Raw genomic sequence first — 22,081 nt, forward strand, 5'->3', positions numbered from 1 at the left:
AGGGATAGACAGAAAATGAAGACTATGAGGATACTGACGTTACCTCACAGACAAGAAAGGCTTTAGTTCTTTTATGGATATTTACTTGTACAACAACAGGACCTGATTTTCCCTTAATCAGCAGGTTACTCCCGCTGTAGAGGTACAGATATTGTTTGCTTACACAGACATACATATTTTTTACCATTCCCTCATTATTCTATATCTACACAAAACGTTATGGGTTTCTTGCTTAGCCCAAACTTTACTTGAAAGGAAACCATTTAACTAGAAAAAACAACTGACAAATTATGGTGGAAAAATACATATTGCAAATTATTCTTTATAGCATGCATGGGGAATCTCCTGCCCAAAGGCCAACTTGGCCTGTGAGGTCATCCCCCTCCATGTTTGACATATCATCAGATGTAGAGCAGGGGAAGCCATGGCTACAAAGGAACAATGTGGAGCCTTCAAGTGCACTCCTGATTGTTCCTCTGCAAGTGGGGGCTTGCATTTGGTGTCAAATGCAAGCCCCCTGGGACAGGGTCTCCTAAGTGGAGCTGATCCCTGCTGCAAGTAGGGTTTTGCATCCAGGACTTCAAATCCAGAGCCAAATGTTAGCCTGCTGGGATTGTGAACTCCTGATCAGAGCTGATGTGTGCAGCTGATCCATGCAAAGGAACAAAGAATTTTTACAAAGCGTAATGTCAGATGAGCAACCTCATTCACCTGTCTAAGTAGCCTGCCAGCTCAATACAGTTCCCCATAAGTGCTTTATAGTCAAATATCAATTGCGATGTATAGGTGCTTTCTGTTGAAACAGTTCTCAGACTACTATTTTTAATTAAACTAGCATTACATGCCAAATATGGCATGCTTCTTTTTACTACTAGCAAAATGGGGAGGGGAAGAAGCCACTAAAGAATCACTAGCAAAAAGTTTTCTCTTTGTTGTGTTGCTCTGGTCTGTTTCCCTTCCCATCTAGCTCTTAAACCCAGCTTGGTAGCTGGAGAAAAAGAATGATTAGGTTGCACAAGTGAAAGGAGAGGAACCACCAGTTCTTTCCTATATTCCAGGCACCATTACAAGAACTTACTTTAGTCTGTAGTCCCAAAGTGCGGAAAAATAAAATGAGATGTGTCATGAACCGAAGCAGGTGCCCTGGGAGCACATTTCTGTCTTTGGAGAGCCATTTGTTAAATTCTTCCATCAAACCTGAGAAAATAACAAGTTTCAATTCACCTTACCACTAATAAACAGATATTGGGGGGGGGGGGCTTGCTGTGCTTTGCTTTAAATGGATAGTGTAAATCAGGGGTCGCCACCCTTTTTGGACCTGCAGGCACAACTTAAATTTCAAGAAAGTGCTGTGGGCACTAATCATAAAATAGCTGCCATTGAGGCACAGCATAACACAAAATTAGTGAAAGTTCAATTATCGCTAAAGCAAACTTACCATCCACATCTCCCAGGATAATGAACTTCTGAATCACATGATAATGTTCTTGATGCTCTTCCAAAACTCTCTGAAAAGCAGTTTATAATTTGTGAAGACACACCATATATCCATAAAGATTCAGACAACAAAATAGGAAGTACTTCTTTGCAAAACACATGGTTAAATTTTATTTTATTCACCTCTATTTTAAATAAAACCAAGGTAAAGTAGAAAAGAAATAAATACAAAACAAAAGTAAAAAACAAACCAATACAGAATAAAAAAAGAAGAGCAGGGAGAAGAAGATGACCTATTGGTAAATTGCTGAAATAACCTTCACCCTATTTTTAGAAAATATGAACATTAAGTTCTTATTTTCATCCAGAATGGATACACAGGAGGAGACCATTTTGTGCACAACTGATTGAGGAGTAACCGTGATGTGTGCATTGGTTTCGGCAGTGGAATGGGGTGGGATGGACTTATGCATGACTGCTGACAAGCGCAATGACCCAGAACACAAACTCCGCACAAACAAGGAATTGCCTGTATTCTGAGGTTCAGGTACATCCAATATGCATAAGTAATCCACAAGTGATAGCCAAAAAAGGTAAGATTACTAGGGAAACACTTTCCTGAGACCTAGGTAACTTTCATAGTATGGAACTGCCTGCAGACTTTTGGGCTTGAATTATACTATTAACTATTTAGGGTTTATGTTATAGGATTATATTAACTAATTAGGATTAAGGCTGCACTCCCATATCTATTTACCAGGAAGCAAGCCCCACTGAACATAGAGGAATTTACTTCTGAGTAAACATATACAGGACTGCCTTGTAAAAGTGTGCAATAAAAGAAAAAAGTTTTCTCTCTTCTGATTAAGATTCAAAATTACCTTTTTATCTGTTGCTTGAAGTTCTTCAAACACCTTTTCTAAAGTCCAGCTTCAAAATATAAAGGGAAAAAAATACATTCAAACATGTAAGTGAAACTGCAGTTAACAGCAATTAATCCAATATTACATAATGGCTAATTAAGTAACAAATAATAACTGACTTTGTTTCTAAATACTCTCTGGGGAGGTCTTCTGTCTCCTCTGTGGTCATCACCGATGAACGGATTTCCTGTTCAACAAGTGTGTCCACCATGATCCTGAAATGTGCCCAAACTGTATCTTCCCAGGTGTCACAAACTGGAAGAAGCTTTAGGTTGGCAAAGGAAAATAGAGAGAGCCAAAATTAATAGTTCTGGAATAAGCATATTAACAAAAGATGTGAGCTAGCCTGGCCACATTCAGATTTCAATGTAAGCCACTGCTTATTATGACAGGAACAAGCTGCATGCCAAGAAGCTTGTCATATCGCAATGCACGTGTGCTAGTCTCAACTTATGTTTTTATCTCTATGTGAAATCATTAATAATGCTAAGAATTAATGGGAAATCCAAGAGAACTGTATTCAAAATGTCATTAAAATGTTAACAGTTTTTGAGCACAAATAAAGGCTAGCCTAGCTTGTTTGCCTGCTACTGCAAGCAAGCACAAACTTAGCTGTAGTAAATTCCGAACACTATCTTCTGGTATAAAAGGAAGTAATCTACCCTATTTGTGAAGCCCTGAAAGACCCAAAAGCACACTATACTTTTTAGAGTTCCCCAGTCACAGCAGCCTGTGTGTTGGCTGTTCTCCGTCTATTCTGTTAAGCTGTCTCAACAAGATGTTATTTTATTAATATATATCATACCTGTTTGAGGTTTCCACTGAGTGCTGCATAGATTGCTCTCTCGTATTTGTCAAACTGCTCCTAAAATTGTTCAAAAATATTTATTTGTGATCATTATATTTTGTTTATAGCTATTTAAGAAATGTACTGAACACTAATTCACTCAATCATGATACTCGGTATCTTCTGAAAGGTTCAGAGAACAGTTAGTAATATAGCATTAGTTAGTTAATCAAATACATCAGCCACCACCAGTATACTTAATTCAGCATCTAATACAGGAACCATTAACTTCAATGGGTCTACTCTGAGTAGGACTGGCATTGGTTACCACCCCGTCTCCAGTTCCTTATTTGTTAATAAATTAACAATTTCTATTAATATCAATTGATTAGCTATTACATAAAATACTATTTAGTGGCAATAGATTATATCCAGCAACAGTTAAGACCTCCACCAATGGAATAGGAAGCAATTTTCAGTTATTCATCCTTCAGCTGCCACAAAACTGCCCAGATCTGCTGCAGAGGGTTGAGGTAACATCCAGAACAGTTTTAGGGAGATGTGGGCGACTGCAGAGGGAATAGCTGAAAATTGCTTCCCTTTCTGTTCAGCTGAGAGACACTGTTGGATGCAATCCAATATCTACTGAAAGTCAATGACAGAAAAAAATTCCTTAAACAGAATCTGTTACAACTACATGCTTCTTACCTTTTCTGCCAGTCTCCAGCAACTTAGTTTCCAAATGCATCTGTATGGATTCCCTTCTACAGGTTCCAGTTCTGTTCCTATGTGTAGAGAGTAATTTTATATGTGGTTAATTCAGCAATTTAGGAGAACTGTACTGTCCAGCAAAAGATCCATTTTCAGTTTCTCTGAAACTTTCCTCAAAGAGCAATCAAGATGCTGAAGGCTATCTAATCTGATAAGCAAAGCAGTCTCACTATCCTACTACAGCTATGTTCAAGTAAGAACAAAGGGTACATCTAAATGAGAATGCTGATAGAGAAGGAACGCTGGTAATGAATCGTGCATAGGCTCTATTAGATAGTTTACTGCAGGGTCCTCAAGCCTTTCAACTGGTGACAAGAGCAAGCCAGCAGTTCAAGTTGGAGTTAACTTGTTTCTTAGCAAGAACACAATCTGCACAGACTTGGTAGTGTATCAAGACTAATGAGCACAGCGGCTCATCCCCGGTAGGTCGTCTTCCCATAGATCAGTTGCCAAGACAGAAATTCTCCACCTCTCCAGAGTTTTTCCCAAGCAATTGGAGACTGTGTTGTATCAACCTCTTCAGCTTCTTGCACCTCCTCCTCCCAGTCTCCTCCCTCTTCTCCATCTGACCACTCATTTTTGTCCCATCACACATTTGGGAACTTATGTGATTCCTCCTCCCATTGCACCCTCAATTTAATAGATAACCTATTGGGTCAAGCTATAGTTTGATGTTACATTTGAACTGGCAGATAGGGTTGAATTAGTCCTTCAAACTATTACTATAATTCCTGTTTTGCAGTCCTGTTTCAAGGGCCTCACTCAAACTACAATTTCGATATAACTGCAAACAGTGGTTTGCTCAAACCAGGATGTTATCTATTTAGTCAAGAGTGCAAGCAAACATGAGAACATAGGACTCATTACAGCTCGGGTCAGCAACCTTTTCCAGCCGTGTGCTGGTCCACCATCCCTCAGACCGTGTGGTGGGCCGGACTATATTTTGAAAACAACAATGAACGAATTTCTATGCCCCACAAATATCCCAGAGATGCATTTTAAATAAAATGACACATTCTACTCATGTAAAAACACCAGGCAGGCCCCACAAATAACCCAGAGATGCATATTAAATAAAAGGACACATTCTACTCGTGTAAAAACATGCTGATTCCCGGACCATCCACAGGCCGGACTGAGAAGGCGACTGGGCCGCATCCAGCCCCCCGGCCTTAGGTTGCCTACCCCTGTTATAGCTCCTCCAAACAATGATTTAGAAGATCAAAAACAAGAAGTCTGAACATAGCCTGTTCCTGGATATCAAGATCTACCTGCTGTTATGCATATTCAATCCAAGATATCTGGACCCTTATTCCAAAGAAAATACCTAGGCAGGGATTATAGCTAAGACTTTATAAGCTTATCCTATCCTCTTTTTGCTAGATGGACCCTAACCACTTCATCAAATTTTCACTAAATTTGATGGTGTGCATCTTCAGATGGTTCCAGAATAAATCTTTGAAAAGATGGGTAAAATGAACAAATGTGCACACAGGACCATGCATTTTTTCCCTAGTTTTTGTGTGTCTCATTTAAGTACCTCCATTCACATTAGGATCATGGTACAGCTTCCACCCTTCAAGCGTTGCAGCTCTCCAAGCCTGTCCACATCTTTTGCACAATCGTTGGGCCTATAAAGTAAGCAAAGGGAGTGGGCGAGTTTTGAGAGAAACACATTTACCGTATTTTTCCATGTATAAGACACCCCAATGTATAAGGAAACCCCTACTTTTTTTAACCAAAAATTAAGTTTTTTAGGTTTTTTTTTGGGGGGGAAGGTTAGTTCCACCAATCGCACACCTGCCTGCCCACCACTTGCCACAGTCACTACCGAATGCACACCTCGCCACAGCTACCAATTGCCTGCCTGCCTTGCCACAGCCGCCAATCGCCTGCCCAATTGCCGCAGCCACCAATCACCTGCCCAATCGCCGCTGCCAATCTCCTGCTTGCTGCTGCCATTAATTGCACGTCCCTCCTCTGCATTCACTGTCCGTGTATAAGACTACACCCAATTTGTGCCTTTATTTTTTTTAAAAAGCAAAAAGCATCATCTTATACTTGGAAAAAATTGGTGCATTCTACTCATGTTAAAACCACATGACATGCAAGGACCTGATTATTGTGATGATGGTGACAATAATGCCGTAGTGCATCTCCAGTCCCCTGAATGAATGTTCCTGTTCAGGGTTCCAGCCACCCTAGATCAGGAGCCCTGAAGTGCTCTTTAGGGCTTAGAAGGATAGTTCAAACAAACCAGGATCAAACCTTGGCTTCAGATCTTGTTTTGCTAACCTACACTTAGAATAAACTACAGTTTCCTAAATTAAGGTGTAATAGGAAACAGAGATCGATTCCAAGTTAAAACGAGAAACTTTCAGTCTTTGAGTTCATGTATAAAGGGTGATGTGGGGAACTCAAGTTCTATGGCTTTTCTTATAAAAGAGCGTGTGTGCGCGCACACACACATATATATATAGGTGGGTGGGTGGGTGCTTGTAGAACTTTGTAAAGTCAATTTCAGCATTCAAGCAAACAAGCATGTGAAGATAGATAATTATTTTTTGCAACTTTTGTTTGTGATTCTACTGTCAAACTTAATAGCATAATCCATACTTATTTTCTCATTTATGTAGTTTATGGCACTTAATAGCATTTTATGGACCAAAGATCTATGTACAAATATGCCCATTCTTCAGAGGTTCCACTAGATGCATGCAAGCATTTATAAACTGTATGTGTGCATGTGCATGCATGTGTACCCAATGACTTACACACACCTGTTCCCCACCCCTTTAAGTAAATGGAAATACATTTCTTTTACCTCATCCGTCATTCCAGCTCTAATGAGAGTGAAAAGGAACTTAAGTAACCGTGCATCATCTTCCCGATCCAAATCATCAAGTGGCATTTTCTGCCTTATCGGAGCATCTGGGTCCTAAATAGAAAAACTGCACTGATTCTTTTCAACTGCAAAAGCACATTTCTCCCTGCATATTGCTTTTAAGCTAAGTCATTGAAAAGGACAGTAGGTTCCTGTTGGAGGCTGTTCTGTTTCCCATTTCCAGAGGGACAACAGTGTTAGTCTCTGCCAGCAAAAACAACATTTACTATGGTGTAAGCTTTCGTGAGCTAGTACATTTCATCAGATACATAGATTTGCATTAAACCATTATAGGCTACCTTGACTTGTTACATTTCTGGGTTATCAGCCAGAGTATATCTACTCTTGTTTTGGTTTTATTAATTAATTGCCTAACTCTGCATAAAATAGTTGCACAGTAAAATCTCATACGAGGAGACATAGGGTGGACCATCTCCAGTTAAAAAATATCTACCCTGAATACTGATGAATTTTCATCAAACAGAGAAAACTGCTAATTGTTCAATTAAGGTAGGGGAGAGGAACCTCTGGCTTGTGGGCCAATCCTGGCCCACCAGGGGGTCTACTTTGGACCACAAGACCATTTCCTCCAAACCAAGCCCAACTGCACATCTGCTGTCATTACTGGTGACCTCAACTGAGCAGGAGAACAGGATTTAATCCTGCATTGTCTGCAAGATCCTCCATTGCACAGCCAAGGGAGCAGGATTTAATCCATGCTCATCAGTGGAATGGAGATTCCTGTGCAAAACCACCATTTGAAGCAGCTCTCACAAGCTACTTCAAATAGGTTTTTGAAGGCCTGAAGATAGCCAAAGGCTCAAAGAGAATTGCAAGGGCTGTCGCAATGTCTTTTACAAGACTCCCTGCTTCTCCTTGATCTTGGAAGCTTAAAAGTGAGGTGTGGGGAGACTTGGAATCTCATCCTGCTCCCCTTTTAAGTCTGAGATCAGGGACTGGGGCAGGGGGGGCTTGCAAAGCAAATATGGCCAACAAGGCAGATCCTGATAATAATAAAGGATCTAAAAAGATTCCCCATCCCTGATTTAACATCTGGAATTAGTAAACTCCACTTACTAATTCAGTCACTAGTGGCCTTGAGCTCCCAGAGAAAGTGTTTAATTGTCGCTGCTTCAAGATGTGCAGAGTATTCTCCCTGAAAACACAAGGCATATCATTACTTCAACAGCAATACATACTAAAGTAAAATATTCTATTGTCAACACTATAATGCATTAAGGTTCTTTAACAATTTATATTTAATTAATTAGTCCTGATTTTTTTAAAAAAACATTAACTAAGCTTTTTAAATTACAGCTGGTGAAAGTTGATGCAGTGTTTCAGCAGATCTGTCTTCAGCAATTCTATGGTGTAAGAATAATGCACAGCAATAATGTAAAGCGTAATTTTTATAAACCTTTTATGAGTTTAATAGATTTGTTAATACCTACCATATTTAAAATAAATTAAAGCCCAATATAAATAACAATTTTACATAAAGTTTATTCAACATGCTTTTTAGGAATCATCACAACAATGATATAGAAAATAAAAAATAAAAAAATGCAGTATTTCCATGTCTCTCATATTTAAAGAACAGGGATTGTGTCATGTAATAATTATAAAAAAATAATTTTTTTTCTTGAATCAATTGCTTGAGATGTTTATGTAGAATATGGTAGAACCAGCAGCATGCAAATATCAAGAGTGATCAGTAGTTGGTCAATAACTTACCAATATACAGACTTTGCATAAAATTCAATATTATCAGAGAAGTCTCCAACTTCATCCTTGGCAATGCTCTCTAGCCAGTCCACCACCAACTGAAAATTAAACTAAACTTAACAATAAGGTAAAACAAGAACTTTCCGCAATTTCCACTTTGATTAGGGGGTAGACAAAGATGCATCAAACCAACACTGTGCAGGGTCCTCTAAATTCTATGGCATTTACTCCCAAAGATGTAGTCATAGGACGGTAATCTCTATCAAATGCTGCCCTTTTAAGCCTCACAAAGAGAAATAAAAAGTGTTCTTGCAACACATATGGGAAGTATCCCATTGGTGTTAAGGAGACTTGTTCCTAAGTACAGTGGAATCTTGGTTCTTGAACACCTTGGTACTCAAACATTTTGGCTCTCAAACGCCAAAAACCTGGAATTAAGTGTTCTGGTTTTCAAATGTTTTTCGGAAGACGAATGTCCAATGTGGCTGTCAACTATTGTTTCCGGGGTGTCTGCGCCAATCGGAAGCCGTGCCTTAGTTTTCAAACGTTTTGGAAGATGAACAGATTTCCGAAACTGATTATGAGGTAGCACTGTAAATGTATCATTCATATATATATATATATATATATATATATATATATATATAGCAAGACAATCAGTTCTGACCTCTTGCAAGAGGGATGTGTTCTCCCTTGATGGCTTGTTGAACAAGGAGGGAGGGAGAGGAAAGTGGGCGGGCCCTTTTCTGATGCCCTAACTACCACTGGCATGTGCCCACCCCCGACAGATTACTCCACATCCCTACTTTGTGTCATACCTGGCTTTGTCGAACCAATGAATCTCTCTGGAACAGACTGTTTATAACAGTCTTTTCACTAGCATTTATAGCCTAGGGAAGAACAAAACCTATGTTCAAATGACTGAAGCATGATTCATGATCAAAAATTATTTTCTATTTGAAACACTTTGAACACTTTAACCATATTTGACAATTATATGCTTAACTGATCGCTAAACAGTGCAGGTGCTTAATAGGATCCCCCCCCCCAGAACAAATATTGTTAAAGCTGATTCACATCAACTATGCTTTATGAAACTAAGAATACAATATGCTTTATTAGTTCTGTAGTTTTTATCTCTATTATGCATTTTTAACAATGTAATACTACGGTAAAAAGCAATGTGGGTAAGTTGTCCCTTAGTAGAAAAAGACTGACAAAACTTACTGCAAGGTCAAACATGGTTTCTTCTTCTAGAGCAGACTGTATCCTATCCCTGGATTTAAAGCAAAGAGAGAAAAAACAATATTGAGGATTAGCATTGCATGTTATTTCTTAGCTACATATATCTCGTTGAAATCCGCAAGTACACATAGGGCACGATTCATACACAATGTCCAGAAGGGTCTGAGGGCCCTATAGCCCCTTCATCCCACTGGCACAGATACAGTGATAAGACAGTTGCAAGGTCTGTGTGCACCTGCCATATCCCCATCCTGGTCTCCCTCCTTGTACCTTACAACTTGTATGTGCTCAAAGTTCTACTGAGGATTTTAAAGAGTTCCTATTGAGGATGCAGTTATAGTGCAGTTAGATTTATTTTTTTAATATTGGACAATATCCAGGGTTAGTCATACTGGGAGTAGAGTCATTGAAATCAATGGACTTTAAGTCCATTGATTTCAATGACTCTACTCCCAGTATGACTATATCACCCACTGTATTTGGACACGTTCCAAAGTAAGTGACATTGTGTCATTCATTCAACTGCTACATCCTATATTGGTTTGCTAATGTCTGCCAAGCACACTTTAACTAACCTAATCACTGGAGGATCAGGTGGCTGACTTTTTTCAGTTCCAGCTGGTTCACCAGCTAGAACCCCTCGATCAGCATACTGGCTGTGGAAGTCTAAGGATACACATGCAAAATCTTGCAGGAACTCGGATGGCCCTGTGAGATATTGCAAGAGCATCTCAAACCTGGCGTGCCGGGAGGGCCTCTTCCCCTCAAGCAAGGCTAAGAGCAGACTTGGCACAAAAAGAGATTTTAAGCTCTGTCTTGCTTGGATTTAACTTCTGCAATTTCAGCCAGTCAGCCTTCAACCACATATGCCTCAAATCACACAAATTAAATGTATATTAGGTGTGATTGTACTGCAAAGTAAATTTAAGTGTTGAGGGGAAAAAATACAAGCAGGCTTTCAGGAGAATTACCTGTAAATTGAGGATAATAGTCTCCAAGTTACCATCTCTTGCTTGAGAAGCCACAACACACTGGCAGTTTTTGAAAATTTCTGCTGCCCAGGAGTAGCTCGGTACACTATTTTTTGAAGAATGTTTACCTGGTATTTAAAAAACAAACCAACAGTTGGGTTATATCATCTTTTCTTCTCTCACACAATATTTTATTCTTCGCACAGAGGAATTTGTGTAATGCTTTACAACAGAGGTTCGGAACTGGATCCAATCAATGGGTGACTTACATCTATAAAAAGTTCAAAGGGGATTGCCACCTCCTTTGAAGGTGTGCCCCCAGCACTCTCTGTCAGCTGATTGGCACTGACAGGAAGCCCTGCTTGCAAAGGAACAAGCAGGGGCTCATTGAGGCTCCCTGTTGTTCCATTGTAGGCATGTCCATACCTGCCCCACACTATCGGGTATGGGGTAGGTGACCCTGCTTTATACAGCATAAGTAAAAACAAAGTAATTTCCTGCTGACAGTAAGAAGAATACAAGTAGAGAGGAAGAATGGAAGATGCACTGGTAACGGGATTAATGCAATCAAAGGCAGTTAAACAAATGTAGTTAGGGACTAATACAATGGGCTTATTGCTAAAGATGTTCAAATCTTCATTTTCAGCTACAAATCCCAAACAATTACATGAAACTGGTAAATTTGTTGCTTTATACAAAATGAGTCTGTACAGAAGCTATTTTTGAGAGCTCTCTGTACAAACTACAGGCACTCTCAACAGTAACCCTCTTTTCATATATACGGCAGTGACATTGCCTGTACTACTCTATGCTTACTCACTGAGGGAAAATGATTTTGGTTCAGCAAGTAATGAATACATAAGGGATATAACAATATACCTGGTTATTGCAAGTATCTTCGTACTCATCTACAAGTTCAAAAATGGTAGTGGAAGTGTGTTTTAAAAGGGAATGTAGAAAATCAGAGTACATACTCCTCGTTGCTAGAAGAAGAAACGTGTTAATTAGAATAACCTACTTTAGAACAAGTCTAGCTTGTAACAAGTTCACCTTTATTATATTTAAACACTCATAGTGCCTATGTTTTGTACATATATCAAAATATATAAAACAAGATTTTTAAAATAGCTGTACAATAAGCACAATGTTTCAAAGCACATTTGATAACACATTCTCCTTTGCAGATGTTCTTTAGAACAATAAAATGGAAGTATTGATGGGGTGAAACTGACATAATCTAAGCATTCCTTAAATCAGTGGTGGGGAACCTCAGTTCCCATCATCCCTGACCATTGACCATGCTGGTTGAGGCTGATGGGAGCTGGGAGTATAGCAACACCTGGAGAGTCACAGATTCTCCGTCTCTGACTTAAAGGTGGGAAAGTCAAACATTTAGACACAGGAAAAGAAATGTAGCTAAATAAATTCTCAGCACTACAATTCTGAAATCGTGTGCCAAAAACAAACCCAGAACAACTGTACAAAAACAACATCAGGCCTGTGGAAATGTACAATGTGGTTTAACCAACTTCCTAAGATGTACCTATTTTATACATGACAGTTAGCGTAATAGTTATTATGGCTGTCCCCGGCCATGGTACTGTTCTTCCAAGACTATGATCTACTTTGAATCATGGAATTGTACGGTTGGAAGGGACTCCTAGGGTTATCTAGGCCAACACCCTGCAATGACACCTGGCTTGAGAGCAGTACATGTGAAAAGGATCTAGGAGTCTTGGTTGACCACAAACTTGACATGAGCCAACAGTGTGACGCGGCAGCTAAAAAAGCCAAAGCAATTCTGGGCTGCATCAATAGGAGTATAGCATCTAGATCAAGGGAAGTAATAGTGCCACTGTATTCTGCTCTGGTCAGACCTCACCTGGAGTACTGTGTCCAGTTCTGGGCACCACAGTTCAAGAAGGACAATGCAGAAATCTTTTGTCCAACATGAGGCTTGAACCTATGACCCTGAGATTAAGAGTCTCATGTTCTACCAGCTGAGCTATCCCTTGGATGGGATGAAGAAAAACTAGACCAGCTACTTATCCTACAACAGGATACCTTATGCATTTAACAACAGGCATTGATGCTGTAACACATAGCAAAGGCAAAAAGTGAGCTCTCACCTGCTTCCCCAGGATCATCCTCCTTCAACAGGACAGCACTCTTAGTGATATCTTCTGTACCACTGTACTCTAAATTTGTGAACATGATTGAATGTTGTGGGGAGAGTGAAGTTGTCCAGTCATTGTCATCTAACTAAAACACACAATATGATACACAGAATTAAAACCCTATTAATATCACTGCATTGTGTATCAATGGTCTGACATTGTGATTGCTTATGTACATTTTTCTTATGTACATTTTTCTAGAAAGTAGTTCTAGCAAAATTGATGGCCTATTGCAACACAGGGGGTTGAAGCTGATTAATATGCATTTCCCTTCAATTTCAGATTTCAATGTCAGCCATCTATTACTTATGGTGGAGTCCAATCCCTCTTTGCATTGAACTATGTGTGCTGACAGGGCAGAAGCAACCCTCAGCTCAGCCCCATCAGCCTCTACCAGCCTTTGCCTGCAGTGATGCCAGCATCACTCTGCCATTGAAGAGCTCCTTGTTCCGCCTGCCAAGTGTGTGACTGGGTGAAATTGCTACCAGCCAAGTTCCTGGCCAGTGGAGAGGTCCAGGACAGCTCTGTTAAGCCCTGCCAGCCAACACCAAGAGTTTCGATTGCAGACTTAGTTAACAGCAAAAGAGACAATAATCACCATTGTAGATATTGCAGTTTTCATGAAAATGTACTCTGGTTGAAATAGGGATGGGATGATTGAATGTAGGTGGTGATGATTATTTTTTCCTTCAAATAAAGGAGTCGCCTGTAATCTTGTGTCTTGCTCCAAAAAGGGAGTTTTACAAAACTGCACCCTACTGGTACATGACTCTCCTATGCATTCCTAGATTTCCTAATGATGTGAGAGGATGGAAAAAAGTTCCTTCTAGCCATTCAGTCTTCTACCCATCTAAACACTACATATTATCCTTAAAAGGTGTGCTGTCAAGGCAAGCTTTTATGACATACAAAATGACAGCAAATTATCAAGAAAGATGGTGAGAACCCAGCTTCAGTAGCAGTAATTCATTATCCCCACCTTCCATCTACATGAGGGCTGAAAACTTCTTACCTTAAAAGACTGACTAGATTTTGCAGCGTTCAATATGACAGCAGGGGAGACAGTGATAGACTAGCCCAAGAGCAGTAGCCAGTGCAACAAGCCTCTGATATCATAATCACACAATAGGGAGCGGTAGCCTCAGTAACAGTAGCTAAAGCAACAATCCAGTGATGTCACAATGATACAACAGGGAACATTTTCTGTCTTTCTAGTTTCTGGACACATTGAAGTATATCTAAGAATTTAAAAAAAACCAATCTTAGCTGCTCTTCTCATCACTCCTTCTAATAGCAAACTCAGATGAGTGAATGCTGATGGTCAGAGCTGAAACAGGGGCACTGAGTAATAAAAGGGAGGTAACATGTTACCTGCCAACCTAGCAGTTCGAAAGCATGTCAAAGTGCAAGTAGATAAATAGGTACCTCTCTGGCGGGAAGGTAAACGGTGTTTCCGTGCGCTGCTCTGGTTCGCCAGAAGCAGCTTAGTCATGCTGGCTCCCTCGGCCAATAAAGCAAGATGAGCGCCGCAACCCCAGAGTCGGCCACGACTGGACCTAATGGTCAGGGGTCCCTTTACCTTTAACAGCATGTTTAGACCGAGTCCCAAGATTTGATAAAGTACAACTTAAAAAAACAAACTAAGGTGGCCAGTCCAGTGAGGAGTGAGCATGTTCAGTAGTCACAGAATATAGTGTATCAATTGGGAAAGAAAAATGGAAGTTGTGGGATGAAAACTCCCTGTTCCCAGGAATGGCTGAAACTCTTAACAAGCACACATTTGTTAGGAGAGTAAAGACATTTCTCTCCTAAGCATACTATATTATTTTTGATTCTCTAGAACTCTAGTTACATTTTCACAGGTACCTCACTTTAGAAAGGACAAAAAAAAAAAATATTAACCTGCAACTTTATGTACACTACTTGGGAGAACACCTCACTCGGTACAGTGGGACTTACTTCTGAATAAAGATGCACAAGATTTCATAGACTCAGAACTTCAGAATTGGAATTTGGCTGTTAAATGTTGCAAAAGTACCCTATGATGGGTGAAAGACTCTAAATGCCGCTCATTTGTACTTTGCATGTTCTTACCATAGACACATTTCCAAGGTGCCCAGGAGTATGCACAAGATAAGGAGATTTTCCTCCTGTGCCCATGATGGTAGACATATTCAGTTGATTCATGGAACTCCGACTCTGTGGAGTAACTGGAGAAAAATAGTTTTTAAATTTTTTTTAACAGGAACAGGAGCAAGACATGGCGAGGGGTGGGGTAGCCCCTTGTTGAAACTAATACATTATTCAACTCAGCAGAGAGATGAAATAGTGAATAAAACTTCACCCTCTTACAGAAAACCAGTATTGTGCTTAGTACTTAATTCTATTTTAATTAATTTTAACTAAACTATTTAGGAGCGGAAGGAATAGTGGATGTGAACACTTAGAAGTATAGTAAATTTAAAGTACTAAAGTGTACATCAAATAAGGCAATAGGTATAAAAGATCTTACAGGAGCGTGAAATCCTCCCCAGTCCTGGAGTCCTGGGGACTGTCAGTCCTCTTGTTGTCATGCCACTTGAACTGTCATCCAGAGAAGCAAGGACTAAGAAAATAGAATCAAGCTAAGAAAATAAGCTTCAAAGTTCTGTCTCAGTTTGCAGGTGTCCCTGGCCATCTTAAAGTCTAAGTTCTGGTAAACACAGTCTATGTCATTATTCCTTCAAATTCCATCTTTCCCAGGAAGCCTATTGCTTAAGTGCAGTTTTTCTACAAACGCAAATTGAATCAGGTGGAGGATATGCTGACAATTAACAGGATCAGAACAAGCATATGTAGGTAAATGTTACCTTTCCCACTCCTGCTGCAGTTCTGAGAAATATCTCATTTTCTGAAGCTGATACTCACTTTGGGTGTGAATTTTAATAGCTTCAAATCTTAAAGTGTTTTTCGCCTGGTCTTACTACATATTTGTCACAAAAAGTAACAAATCATGAAGCAAAATAATGGTCAAAATCATATTAAATTATATTACTATGTGTAACAGAAAATAAATTATAAGTTACTCTGCACTGTCCTGAATTAACCTTTCTTTATATAAAAAAGACATTATCATTAAAAGAGATAATGTCTAGCTCACAAACCATATGAGTATACTTTTAAGGAAAACCAAAGGAAAAGGATACTAGAAACTTTTTTTTTAGAACTCTGCTTCCGAACTGGCCGAGTTGCTTCTTGTGGAGTAGGCATATTTTGAAAATCATTCCTGAGAAGAATACAAACATCTAATGTTATTGAAGCTACCAACGTGAGTCTGACCAAACTGCGGGAGGCAGTGGAAGACAGGAGTGCCTGGTGTGCTCTGGTCCATGGGGTCACGAAGTGTCGGACACGACTAATAGACTAAACAACAACAATGTTATTTTATTTTAATTACTTCTAAATAATAAAAGTTTAAAGTTAACCTAAAATTTCATATTATAATTTGAAACAAGAGACACTTCCAAAAATAACTGAATGAAATTGTTCTACAATACCTGATCTGCATGTGTGAAATCTGAAACTTTACATCTAATAAAGAAATATCCTCAACAGCAAAATTCTAGCAGTCAGCTAGTTATAATAATCTTCAACAGAACCAGATGCTGAAAAGAAAAGAAGACTCTACTTGCACATTAGATAATTTCTGCCATCTTTGAACATTTAGGGGTGCATCAGTATTCACCAATCTCGGAATTCACCTAGGGTACTTTTCCTATACAGTTTACTAGCATTCTTTCCCCAATAGCTGCCAACCAAATGTCTCTGGAGGCTCACAAGCTGAGCGTGAAGATGATGGTTTTCACTGTTATTTTCCACAGAATCATCTTGCATTCAGAGGCATACATCCACTAAACCTGGATTTTCTACTTACCTTTAATGGCTAAAATATGGTGATAGACAAATTCATGGATAAAGTCTTTTTTTTTTTTTAAAGCAATTTTTAGGTTGTGGGCTTCACTGCACCTTGCAGCAGTTAATTATGTGTTCTGTGAAGAATGCAACATGGTTTTGTGACACTGATAAAAAAATATGTTTTTCCTTTTCTCTCTGCAAACATGGGAAATTGTGGGGAGGAAGAAAAGCAATTTGAAGCATGGATAAACTTTGCCTCCTATCAAAGGAATGGCTAATTTTTGGGTGGGAAAATAATTTTTGAGATTTAGACCCCACCTCTCTACCTTGAACTAATTTTGGGGTGTCTCTTCTCCATCTAGTCCAGCATTGTAGCAATGGCCAGCCAAATGTCTCTGTGAAGCTTGCAACACAGAATGGTAGCAAGTCACCTCCAGCATCTGATACTCAGATGGCCAGGAGGCTCCATTTCACTTGGTCTATGAAGTTAAGGATAGGTGGTGGGAGATTGCTTTGGTAAAGTGTGCTTAAGTGTCATGACAGAATGTGGTTATTTAGCTCCTTCAACCTAAATGTATGGTACCAGGGTGGGTTACAAAAGACATGAGGTCATAACATAACATAAACATAACACAAACTAAAAGCAACAGTCCAATCAGATAGTAAAACTCAAATTGATGTTGACTAAAACAAATAATTTGGCCAGACACCTAAATGATACCGAGAAGACCGCCATGCAAACCAGCCTAAGGAAGGCAAGGAGCCACCACTGAAATGGCCTAGTCACTGCAGCACTTCAGAAAGTAGGACAGCCAGAGAAAGCTTCCAACATTTCAAGCACCTTGATGGAGAAGGAAGTAGTCCAAGAGATATGGGGTGGGGTGGGGTCCTAAGCCATGGAGGTTTAGTGGGATTTCTAACAACCTGACTTTGCAGGAGCCCTTCATCCTAAGCGCCCCACCTTAAAACCACCAAATAAGCATATGCGAACGGATGAAAAGTGGAACCGTGGGACTCACTGCCACAGGACGTGGTGGTTGACCATGAGTTTGGAGCGCTCTCATGAGGGGATTAGGCAACTTCATGGAGAACAAGGCTATCAGAAGGGGACGGTTGTATTTATGGCAAAGGGCAGCTCAGGGAGGCTGCCCAATATTGCCCTCCTGTTCTCTGCGGGAAACAGGAGGGCTGGGCTGGGCAGGCCGCTCCGTTGCCTGGCAACCTTCCGAGCGCCTATCAGCTGGCGCGCGAGGCTCACCTAACGGCTCTCCCTCCCTCCCTCCCACCCATCCAACGGCCAACGGACGCGCACGCGGACAAAGGCCACGCTCGCTGCAGGCTCCCCCCCCCCCCGTTTCGCGAAGCGCCCGCGCAAGCGCACCGGCCGCACCAGGCAGAGAGAACACCTCTCGCCTCCCCTCCCCCTCTCCCCTCGCGTACTCTGTCAAAGGAGCCGACTTGTCCATCTCGGAGGCGCGCGGCAGGCGGGCCCGGCGCCGGTTGCCGCTTCTTGAGGCTTCCCGCTCCCCGGAAGCTCGTGACCCGGAGCAGGAAATGGAAGAATCAAGGCAATGAAAGCGGAGGGGGCGGGATTTGTGGCAACGCCTGTCTTGAGGCGAGAAGCCGCCTGAGGCTCACACGGGCCTACATGTTTCAAGGCAGAGAAGCCAAAGGGCAATGGAAGCCTGGCCTGTGGGTGCCGCCGCTTGAACCTCTTCGTACAGAGACGCAAGGACTCTTCAAAATTTCTCACTCGCCATGCCGGCGGCTTCCTGTAACGGTCAACACAGACAGGCTCCTGGGCAGGAAGGGCGCCACCTGCCGCTTGGGAGGACCATTCCCATATAAACCCATTTCCCGACGGCAGGCGCTGAGCGGATGCCCGTGTAAGGTTTGGGACTGCAGAACTCGGCAAAAACCACGGAACTGGACATTATAATTTCGGATATATTAAAAGGACAAGGAGGCAGAACGGATCTTTTCATTACATTTTACCACGGAAGTGACGGGCTTTAAACATCAGCGGCTGGGCTCTCAGGCAGAAAAGGAAATGGGTGTCTTGAGGATTTTATTGGTTTTATAATAGCATCCATAGTTCTTATGAGTCTAGAGCAGGGTTTCCCAAACTTGGGTGTCCAGCTGTTTTTGGACTACAACTCCCATCATCCCTTGCTAGCAGGACCACTGGTCAGGGATGATGGGAATTTTAGTCCAAAAAAACAATTGGAGACAAAAGTTAGGGAAACATTGGTCTAGTTAGGAGGAAACGGCTTCCAAGTATAGCTCAAGCTACTTTATTACTGTCATTGAAAGGCCTGGTAAGCTACCTTTGTATGGGTGCATAACTGAATATTTCACTGGTAGCTTCTATGTTGAAGGCCCCTGCAATTGTATTCTCCTTTCTGTGTAGCTACTAAAAGCATGGAAGGAGTCCTGTCTTCTAGTACATTTGGTTTAGACCTGCTAACCTTTGCTAAGCTCCCCTCTCTATTCTGAACAAAAACGCGGTGTCAAAGAAAAATCAATTTCCTTTATTAGCATTGAAATTAGGTTTACAGGTAAAGCATCCCAAATATCCACCCATTACAATTAAATTGGCAAGAGATTAAACAGTTCTCTTACAGAGCAAGAACTGGGAAGACATGTCACAGGGAGAGTAGGGCAGGCTAGCTAATGGGTTTACACTAAAATGCATGTTAACAGTTGCTAGTGTAGCAGTAGGGCTGGTCATTCATACATGAAGCCATGGAACTGTTCTTTCAATACAAATCCAACATACACAACCCAGACAGAAAAGACAACCTGGCAAGTGGAAATGCTAGGAGAAAGAGGTTGCTTCACATTGAAAGCTTCTGCCTTGACAAGGAGACACCACCAGAGACAGGGCTGCTTCTGCAAATGCGAGATCCCCACCCCGCATCAGTACAAATGTCCTTTTAAGATATCCTGACAGTGATAATCCTAACACAGATGTTGAACTGCAGATCCATTGAGCATGGATAAGTTAGAAACAAACTAGGCACAGAAGCCAGTAATAATACAAAAGGAGAAACTCTTCCCCACAAAGCATGAACTTGCTAGTTTTGGAAGTCAGCTTTTACTCAAGAAGCAATATTCTACAGAATGTGAACATTAGGCCACTGAAGCAGCTTGCACAAATATTGCTACCTATCTGGCACTATGAGAAAGACCATGGTGACAGATAGGAAGTATTTGTATTGTGAAAGTTTAAGATTGCTCCTGAAGGAACATGAATTCCGAAATGCCTTGAGCTGTAATAAAACCTGGCACTTTTGAGAACAAGTTTCTCCTATTGCATTCTTCTTGGAGATGTTTGCTTCAGATTTGCTGTGCCAAGGGAGATAGAAAGTACACTATCATGAAAGACAAGTAGCTAGTAATACCTTGCCAAAAACCTAATCCTGTGAACTAGAATAAGCAGAAGAAATACAGAATTATACGGAGTTTGAAAAGTGATGTTACACAGTATGTATTAACCTGGAAATACTAGCCTTTTTAAAAAGTGAGCAATGAATTTGAGGGGGAGGGTTACGATTAACTGCAATTATCAAAACACAGCCAGTTATTTAAAAAGACACAGGCAGTTTGGTGTTTATTCTTTTTTAAAAAACCACACCACCATGGTGAGTTATGAGTTTGGTTCCCACTAAAGACTCATATTTGAAAACCCAGGAGGAACGTTTTTGGGCCAGGAATACATACTGTATCTTAAGCTGCAGGAAGGCTGTATGAGTCTTTCCTGCAACTTTAAAGTACATGCACATACATGTTTAGGGTTGCTTAATGTTACAGCCTGTAGTGTCCTGCAAATGAATAGCTGTGAGGAAATAAAGGATGAGATATGAATAAAACAATCCTATCCAAAAGCCGTGACAAAAAGCTTAGTATATACGATTGTTTGGCACTATATTTTATACTGTACAGAAAAGTCACGCACAATCTCTTAGGAAATGCTGTAGCTGCAGAACCAAGACTAATGCATTTTGGTGTAGTCATCCTTTCTCTTATGAATGAAGTTAACCAGCTACATTTCTCTGCTGGCTCCTTTTCTACCTAAAATCCAGTGATGGTGAGAAAGAAGCCCAGCTGCTTCAAAATTGGCAGAGCTCTGCAAAAGCCCTATTTGGAGCATGGGAGGACTAGAACTGGCAAGAGATTTCTCCCACACAGGGCTATGTACAAGGCTGCTTTGTATAGTAGTCCTGCCTGTCCAGACTACCAATAAGTATAGCAGCACACACAAGTTATACTCACCCACGAACAGAGTGCCAGAACTTACCAGTGAAACAGACTTCTTTCCAACCAAAGGATGTTAAGGAGCATTTTTCTGTATAGTTAAGATTCAGTTCTCAAAGGCAGACAAGGTTGCAAGAAACTACCAACCAAGCAGTAACCCAGGCCATTGTATCAACTATTGCCTGTGCTATCTGCTTCACAGTTTATCAAAAAATGAAAGGCTTTATAAAAAGCTGAACCTTTTGCCAAGTAACCTGCATGCAGCTGGTTTCTTTAGCTAGGATTAGAAAAAATCCCAATACTGTACTGTGATTCAGCATTCTAAAATACAGTTCCTGCCCGAGTAACTTCAGTTTCTTGTGACTGGACTTCAGTAGCCAAGATAAAATGAATACCCAACTCATCGTTGGTCAACTTGCACTGTCCATATTTTTGCGAACTACAGCAAGCATCTGGGGAACCTTGCCTGTACATTTCAGATACCCCATGATTCCATGAGTTTGTGGCTCAATTAACCTGGTATTTTTTTACTTGAGAACAAGCAGACTACATAGGATTCTTTATGCATAGCCAATAATAGTTCTGAATTATCTAGAAACAAATAGCTTGTAAGACTACTCCACTTGGGCATCTGATGTCTTTCAGGCCTCAAGGTATTTGTAAACTTAACATAGTTCTAGGTTTAGCATATACCAGTACCCTCTTGGGACAAAGAAGGTTGGTAAAAATAATCCCACTCTCTTTTTCGTTCTATCACATTTCTTAGCAAAGATACTCAGCAACGGAGGCTGGCCTAACTCTGGAATGTTTCCACTGAAACCAGTAAATTATGGCAACATTAGTGGTCAGAGCACATCCATGATTATTTAGGAAAATGTGTAAGTAGTCAGACTAGTATAGGATGGACAAGCAATGATTCCTTGGGGTTTCAAATTCTAATTGCCAAACACACATTTTAACATATTACTGATCTCACTGAAACATTACACAAAACATTCAATTACAGGTAG

The 22,081-nt window shown here is 40.5% G+C and overlaps 1 protein-coding gene and 1 long non-coding RNA gene across 6 annotated transcripts in view; one reads left to right on the forward strand and one right to left on the reverse strand.

Annotated features, from left to right (window-relative positions):
• Positions 1 to 13,632, forward strand: part of LOC309350866 — a 22,401-nt gene extending 8,769 nt beyond the window's left edge. The window contains exon 4 of one of the 2 annotated variants that reach the window (XR_014160531.1): positions 13,203 to 13,632. This is a non-coding gene — a long non-coding RNA (uncharacterized lncRNA). Of the gene's footprint in view, positions 1 to 2; positions 1,135 to 13,202 lie in introns of those variants that run through there. The other variant, XR_014160532.1, reaches the window with a different exon arrangement.
• Positions 1 to 19,168, reverse strand: part of NUP107 (nucleoporin 107) — a 24,921-nt gene extending 5,753 nt beyond the window's left edge. Inside the window, exons 1-19 of one of the 4 annotated variants that reach the window (XM_081877879.1) lie at positions 18,255 to 19,168; positions 16,106 to 16,185; positions 15,433 to 15,525; positions 15,015 to 15,130; positions 12,873 to 13,005; positions 11,623 to 11,726; positions 10,744 to 10,871; positions 9,755 to 9,803; positions 9,346 to 9,417; positions 8,537 to 8,625; positions 7,880 to 7,958; positions 6,743 to 6,856; positions 5,459 to 5,549; positions 3,856 to 3,932; positions 3,166 to 3,225; positions 2,480 to 2,625; positions 2,319 to 2,367; positions 1,439 to 1,508; positions 1,079 to 1,197 (exon numbers count right to left, since the gene is read on the reverse strand). In XM_081877879.1, the coding sequence (XP_081734005.1) occupies positions 1,079 to 1,197; positions 1,439 to 1,508; positions 2,319 to 2,367; positions 2,480 to 2,625; positions 3,166 to 3,225; positions 3,856 to 3,932; positions 5,459 to 5,549; positions 6,743 to 6,856; positions 7,880 to 7,958; positions 8,537 to 8,625; positions 9,346 to 9,417; positions 9,755 to 9,803; positions 10,744 to 10,871; positions 11,623 to 11,726; positions 12,873 to 13,005; positions 15,015 to 15,130; positions 15,433 to 15,525; positions 16,106 to 16,185; positions 18,255 to 18,280 (1,695 nt within the window). In that variant the 5' untranslated portion in view covers positions 18,281 to 19,168. Of the gene's footprint in view, positions 1 to 1,078; positions 1,198 to 1,438; positions 1,509 to 2,318; positions 2,368 to 2,479; positions 2,626 to 3,165; positions 3,226 to 3,855; positions 3,933 to 5,458; positions 5,550 to 6,742; positions 6,857 to 7,879; positions 7,959 to 8,536; positions 8,626 to 9,345; positions 9,418 to 9,754; positions 9,804 to 10,743; positions 10,872 to 11,622; positions 11,727 to 12,872; positions 13,006 to 13,932; positions 14,036 to 15,014; positions 15,131 to 15,432; positions 15,526 to 16,105; positions 16,186 to 16,456; positions 16,483 to 17,833; positions 18,066 to 18,254 lie in introns of those variants that run through there. The other 3 variants (XM_081877880.1, XM_081877881.1, XM_081877882.1) reach the window with 3 other exon arrangements.
• Between the last annotated feature and the right edge of the window lie 2,913 nt (positions 19,169 to 22,081).

This window comes from Podarcis erhardii, assembly GCF_964252035.2.
Source record: "Podarcis erhardii genome assembly, chromosome: 10".
In the NCBI taxonomy this organism is placed as follows: domain Eukaryota; kingdom Metazoa; phylum Chordata; class Lepidosauria; order Squamata; family Lacertidae; genus Podarcis; species Podarcis erhardii.